Source organism: Magnolia sinica, chromosome 10 (genome assembly GCF_029962835.1).
Source record: "Magnolia sinica isolate HGM2019 chromosome 10, MsV1, whole genome shotgun sequence".
In the NCBI taxonomy this organism is placed as follows: Eukaryota; Viridiplantae; Streptophyta; class Magnoliopsida; order Magnoliales; family Magnoliaceae; genus Magnolia; species Magnolia sinica.
In genome coordinates, this window is record NC_080582.1 from 18,083,180 (window position 1) to 18,090,379 (window position 7,200).

A 7,200-nucleotide genomic window follows, 5' to 3' on the forward strand; every position below is an offset into this window, starting at 1 on the left:
AATTTTGGGCCACGCACCAACTAAATCGTCGCCCGCAAGAAACTGGCATTCATACGTGCCACGTACACCGCTTGCTGGTACCTTCCTGATCCAAAAGGTGTGGTCCTGCACTATTTGCATTTTCAGCGCATGCCCTACCATTTAGATTTTCTTTGGTGAGGACCACGATTCAGTTATCTAAACATTGATAAAATGGGCCAACATTGCATGTCCCATTTATAAAAAAATCTCCTGGATTTGGTGATCCTATCTACAGATGTCACTAAACCGTCTATTAGTTGGCCACTTCTTGCATGGTTGGGATTGTTCTGTTTGGAAAATGTTTGGTGCATGGACCACCTACAGTGGTGATATAATATTTAGTGGTTTGGATCATTGAACCTTCAATCTGGGACCCATCTAGACAAAAAAGGAAAACTTATAAGGTAATCATTCAGAGCATTTTATAATACTTCATTAAATATTACCAGTGCACAATGAATTTTTTTTCTCAGGCACATCATAGACGGGGATATCTTAACCACCTAATTAATGGCACCACCATAAATATCATCATTTAAAAAATAGTGGTGACCCATCTTCCTCCCATGTACACGCTGGTGAACCCATCTAGGTTTTAGATGGTCCAGTCAAGAGGCGGTGACATGAAATATAAGAAACAAAATATTAAAAATAAATAAATAATAGAAGTGACTTAAAATATAAGAAACAACATAATTTTTTTTAAAAAAAAAAAAAAGAAGAAAAAAAAAGAAAAAGAGAAAGAGATACTCCAATGCTATGAGCACTATAAGTAATGGTGCACCTAATTTCATCAGTTCACTTGGACAGTCTAATCAATTGATTTAAACTGCCTATTAGGTGTATGAACACCCAAATCCATAGCTCAGGTGGTAGGCTGAGTGAAAGATACCTCATTTCATTTCAGAGGTCTTGGTATCGATTACCAGTAGGGGTGGCTAACAGTTAAGTGTGAACTGACAGTGGGTGTACTAACGAGCTAACAAAAAAAAAAAAACAAAAAAAAAAAACAAAAAAAAAAGGCCTAAAACAAATGTCAAGAAAAGATATCATACAAATGAGCTAACCTAACGGAAAAAGGGTACAATACAATAATAGGATGGTTAGCAAATGCGGCCCACGAAGTAGTTGGCCTCTGCAAATAGAGAGACAAGAAGGGTTTTATGTGAAATTCTTTCCTGTGAGAGAAAAGAGTGAGGAAAGATGGCCATTGCTGAATCTGTTGTCGAGCTCCTTCTCCAAAAACTTGTTGACCAGCTCATTCAAGAAGCCATTTTCTTACGTGGGGTTCGTGATCAAGTCGAATGGCTCGAGGCAGAATTTAGGAGGATGCGATGCTTCTTGAAAGATGCAGATTCCAAACAAGAGGGAGATGGAAGAGTGAAGAACTGGGTACAGGACGTGAAAGATGTTGCGTATGATGCTGAGGACGTCATCGACACCTTTGTCTTCAAGATAGCAAACTTGAGACGAAGAGGATTTGTAGGCCGCATTAGAAGGTATGCTTTCATCTTCAATGAGTTGATAACTCTCCATAAGGTGGGCTCGCAGATTGAGCGGATAAAGAACAAAATCCGTACAATTTCCGAAAGTAGGTCAACTTATGGAATTGAAAATATAAGCCAGGGAGCAGGGTCTAGCTCCCAAGACTGGAGGCTTACATCTCCTCTTGCTCAAGAACCAGATTTTGTTGGCTTTGAGAAAGATTTGGAGACATTGGTGGCCCAGTTGATGGAAGGCAAGCCGCGCCATTGTGTTATTTCTGTAGTTGGAATGGGTGGTCTCGGTAAGACCACTCTTACCAAGAAAATTTATAACAACACCCGTGTTGAGAAACATTTTCACTCTCGCGCATGGATTTCCATATCGCAAGAGTATGCTGTGAGAGATCTTCTGCAAAACATCATAAATTGCTATATGGTTCTCTCAGAAGAGGAGCTGAAGAAGATGAACATCTTTCAGCTGAGGCATAAAATTTCAGAGTATTTGCAAGAGAAGAGATACTTGATTGTATTAGATGATATATGGACAAACGAAGCTTGGGATGATCTGAAGGATGCTTTCCCGGATATGAATAATGGAAGTAGGGTCATGTTCACCACGCGCAACAAAGATGTAGCTTTACATGCAGATGCACAAAGCCTGCCATACGAATTACGATTTTTAGAAACAGATGAGAGCTGGGAACTCTTTTGTAAGAAAACATTCCCTGGACAAGATATTGGTTGCCCTCAGGAATTGGAGAAGTCCGGTAGAGAGATTGTGGAAAAATGCCATGGTCTACCTCTTGCGATTGTAGTCATCGGAGGGCTCTTATCAAGGAAAGAACCAAGGGAGTGGGAAAATGTACGAAAGAGCATTAGTTGGCAATTTGTCAAAGGACAACCCCAAATCTCTAGAATATTATCTTTAAGTTACAGAGATCTTCCCTATCACTTGAAACCATGTTTTCTCTACTTGGGCGTTTTTCCAGAAGACTATAAGTTCCGTGCTAAGAAACTAATTCAATTGTGGGTCGCAGAAGGGTTACTGCAGAGGAGAGGGGATGAAACACTAGAAGAAGTGGGTGAAGATTGTCTGAAAGAGTTGATTCAACGAAGTATGATTCAACTTGCTAACAGAAGTTCAAGTGGGGGTATTAAAAGTTGCTGTATTCATGATCTTTTGCGGGATCTTTCCATATCAGAAGCAAAGGAAGAAAAGTTTCTCCAAATTCAGCATGAGAATGTGGATGCTCTATCGACATCTATGGCCCGTCGACTTGCAATTCACCATAATGCCTTAAGTGAGTACACTTCCTTAAAATCTTCCACTCCATGCCTTCGATCTGTGTTGATCTACACCCAAGTTGTTGATAGGCTCGAAAGGAAACAAGAGATGTTTCTTTACAGAGGCTTTAAATTGCTCAGGGTGTTAGATTTAAATAAGGTAGCAATACAAAAGCTACCGAATGAGATAGGTGCACTGATCCACTTGAGGTACCTCGGGTGTACCAGGAGTCGATTAGAAAGGCTTCCATCATCGATAGGAAATCTTCAAAATTTGCAAACACTAATTGTAACAACTTATAACAAAATTCTCAACATACCGAGCCAGATAGAGAAGATGCAACAGTTAAGACATTTCCAACTGAAGAGCCCATCTGAAGTGGGGGCTTACCAGGAAGTTATAGGGGTGATAGAAGGGCATCCACGACTGGACCGGATTAGTAACCTCCAAACTCTATCATGTGTAAAGGCTGGTGAATGGATGCATGGTTGCTTGGGAAAGCTCACCAATCTTAGAAAACTAGGTATATGTTTAGATAATGAAGGAGCCTATGCTGAGGTATTTTATGAATTCATTGTCAAGTTCTACTGCCTGCAGTCCTTGCGTGTGGAGGGAAAGCAATTCCCATCGAATTTCCCTTTTCCACGTTTTCCCATGTTAAGTAAGTTGCGTTTGAAAGGAAAGTTAGAGAAGCTACCTGAGTTTACTGAATTCCCAAAAAACCTCACCAAGCTCACCTTGTTGTTCTCTGAATTAAAGCAAGACCCACTGGCGACATTGGAGACACTGAAAAACCTTCGCGTTCTCAAGCTACGCGACTCTTCATTCTTTGGAGTGGAGATGGCTTGTACTGCACAAGGGTTTCCTCGACTCGAATCCTTTCAACTTCGAAGGTTACATGAATTAGAGAAGTGGAGAGTAGAGGAAGGAGCTATGCCAAGTCTTTTACATTTACATATCAATGGATGCCTTAATTTGGAGAAGCTTCCAGAAGGACTGCAACACATTACTACTCTCAAGAAATTGGAGGTGTGGAACATGCCGGATGAATTCAAAGAAAGGCTCCAACAAGACAGGGGAGAGGATTGGCATAAGATTCATCACATACCTTTCATCAACATAAGAGATACAGAGACAACATTCAAAGCACTTGCACCTCCTGTCCTTGTGTGAGGTACATTGGGGAGACTTATTTCCCCGCTTCATTTTTATTTACCTGTTAATCGATACTTGAAGTTCATATAATCATATCATTTTTTTCTCCTTTTTTTTGTAACTTTGAAAAAAATAGTCTCATGAAATTTACATTCTAGTTATATTATCTAAGTAATTTATTCTTTTAAATCCGTTAAATTCTTGCTATGAAATTTACTGCTAGCTTCTCCATTCCTTTTATAGTGTGTAACCATGGATCTTAAAGAAGACGGTATTTTATAATTTTGTAGTGTTTGATTTTATTTTTTATTTAATATGGAAATCAGCTTGTTAACTGTTTAAAGAAATGCTTCAACCAAAAACCTTTTTGGTTGAAACCATGCTAGCAATCCTCCAGTTTGACATGCGCACGTCGCTGTATGTTGGATGAAACTACTGTATCATCCATCTAGTTGACCCTTCTTTAGTGGATCATTGTATAAATTCACATTGATTTGACAATTTTATATGTTTGGTCAGTAACTTTTCCTTGTTAAATGTGGATTGTAGACCATTTTTTGTTTGAAGGGACATTCATCAGGTGGTCAGCATCATCTTATCCGTTCGATTTTTTAAAAATGTTCAGTCACAATAGGGCCTACCAAAAGGATTGTTGGATCAATCAAATATACAACACTTTGGCTTATGTACTTCTATTTTGCTGATTAGTTGCTTTTAGTATGAATAGTTGCAGATCATTTTTAGGCTTAAACTAAAGATTTAATTTGTAGTCTCTTGATTGTATGGGTGATGCTACTGGGCATGTTTGAGGCGATCGATGAGAAAATTCACACATATGCATGATCAAGCTGCTCATCAGGTACAGGTAGAGGCCACTATATAGCTTCCCTAGCACAAAATTCAGGCCATCTGATGTGCCATACATGTATGTTAAAAGCTGATCGTCCACTTCATTTGCATACAATTGTCTCACCTGATCTGTGTCCGACCTGATTATTGGATTGAGGCATAAGCTGTGGGTGAGGTTTCCTTAGCCCACATGTGTGGAGCATTTCCCAGCCAAATGGAGCCACATGCACCAATGTAGCATAAGGTGTGAGATAGGAGCTTTCCATCAAGTGGACCACACTTTTTAGAACTTCTGGTTTAAAAATTGTGTTTCACTGTTTGTATTTGTTTGTCTCTTGTTTTGAAACTTCTGGCATAAAAATTAAGTCTTTCACCTTTCAAAAAATAAAAAATAAAAAATTAAGTGTTTCACTCCTCGGGTGGACCACTATGTACAACACAAATGGATGTTTAGAAAGAGCAGTATTAGCCATCCATTTCCTTTGTATATTGTGCCCAACTTTACGAGTGAAAAATCTGATTATTGCACGCGAATCATCTGATGGAAAGCTGGGATCTCACACACGTTTCATATTGGCATGTGCAGTTGCATGTGGATGGTCACAAATCCACACGTGTGGACTTTACTCTGTTTTATGTTTACTTCATATGGTTTTTGACTTGTTTCGTCCCATAAGATAGTTGACATTGCAGCATGTATAATGTTCAATGTGTTTGGATTTGTTTGTATTCAATCCATGCTTTAAAGCCATGTTGGATGAATATAGTAATTTCAAATCCTGAGGTTGAAATTGACTTGTTTGTATGGTTTTTGACTTGTTTCGTCCCATAAGATAGTTGACATTGCAGCATGTATAATGTTCAATGTGTTTGGATTTGTTTGTATTCAATCCATGCTTTAAAGCCATATTGGATGAATATAGTAATTTCAAATCCTGAGGTTGAAATTGATTCATGTTGGTAATATTCCTACAATTTTAAAAGTTCTCTATTTTGTTATGACCCAAGAAAATCTAATTTGGGACTACCTTGCCATCCAATCTTTGGCCATCTTTGTCGCAGGCAATTGATGTATTATTTTTGGAACTGTCTTTTGTAGGACATTGATCGACAGAAAAGGAGCTTCAATTTGTAAGATTTTTGGAGCATCTTCCATTATGACGGAGCCTATCAAATCAAAGCTTGGATCTCATAACTAATAGCCCCACTTGTAATGCTCGTCAAGACACCGAAGGCACTAGGAACTTATGCTTCCTGTTTCATCCATGATTAGTTTTTAAAGTTAGGTATATGCTTCGACTTCTTTTATAGATTTAAGCAAACAAATTCTAGTATATAACTTTCATGTTTTAATCACAGATTTTATTTCGAGAAATATTTCTCACAGCAGAGATTGCGATGACCTACACGTGTGCAAAGTGACTAGAGATAGTGAAGAATGGTGGAATGATGATTAGATGGTGACAAGATGTTTTGATGATATTTTCTAATTGTAACTTAAGGATTTATGTATTCTTTGTTATAGATCTTTAAAATGGTACGAAATGCTAATATTCATTATATGTTTTGTACTTCAATTCACACAAACAGTTCATTTAATGTTTGATTTATTTCATTGTATGCGTTTTCTGCTTTGTAATATGTTAGTTGCAAATTGAAAGAGGAAGCTATTTCTTTAGAGTGTAGGCCTAGCAGGGCTTCCATATTTTTTCTTTTTTACCTTTTCTTTATTTAGCATAATACTCTGCATAACTAAAGAGTTTCTACAGTGAGCCCAGATTTTCATTTTTGCACAATTGGGCCCCTTGGTTCAAGGATATTTATAGTTGGTATGATGGCAAATGTTCCTAGCCATTGTTTCTATGGCCTTCTCTTCATTGAATGTAGGGTGTTGTCACATATCTTTCTTAATTAATTGCCTATCTGCAGGCATCTAATTGAAGGATCATGTGTTTGGTTTCAGAAGAACAAGGTGGGGCTGTGTTTTGTCTCTGCTTGGGGATATCCGGGTTTGGATGCTGAAAGCTGATGGGTTATTAGATGGGATTCAAGGGGGGAATCAGCTTTGGTGTTCTCAAATGGCTCGGGTAGATGTCAGATGTCTAGGGTGCTGAGCTGATCCATCTGGATGTTGGCAGCTCTATCTGCTGCGTGTGTGAGCAATTTGTGGGCTGGTGGGTATGACGCGAGGCAGCCGCAGTGCTGTTTTGCCTGCTCTGGCTGCTGTACAGATGGCATTTGCAAGGCTGGTGGCAATTGGAGGCAGTGTGGCTAGTGTGTTTTGTTGACATTGAATGCCTAAAAAAGAGAGAGAAGCTCTTAGATTTGCTTCCTACTCTGCTATGTAGAGAGAAGCTTTACTGCCCTCTGTTGTTTGTGTTTGGGAGTTGATTTAGTTTGTCAGGA

General features: G+C 38.8%; 1 protein-coding gene across 3 annotated transcripts; it reads left to right on the top strand.

The window, feature by feature from the left end:
• The first annotated feature begins 1,110 nt into the window (after positions 1-1,110).
• On the top strand, positions 1,111-6,409 carry LOC131258107 (disease resistance RPP8-like protein 3). Of its 3 annotated transcripts, none has more exons than XR_009177882.1 (3): positions 1,111-3,964; positions 5,894-6,080; positions 6,154-6,409. XR_009177882.1 is itself a non-coding variant. In XM_058259173.1 (2 exons), exon 1 carries the CDS (start codon positions 1,225-1,227, stop codon positions 3,961-3,963), a length of 2,739 nt encoding a protein of 912 aa, XP_058115156.1. In that variant the 5' UTR covers positions 1,111-1,224; the 3' UTR covers position 3,964; positions 5,894-6,409. The 3 variants fall into 3 exon arrangements, 1 of the variants encoding a protein (XP_058115156.1); XR_009177883.1 differs by having other exon boundaries at positions 5,894-6,075; XM_058259173.1 differs by having other exon boundaries at positions 5,894-6,409.
• The last annotated feature ends 791 nt before the right edge of the window (positions 6,410-7,200 follow it).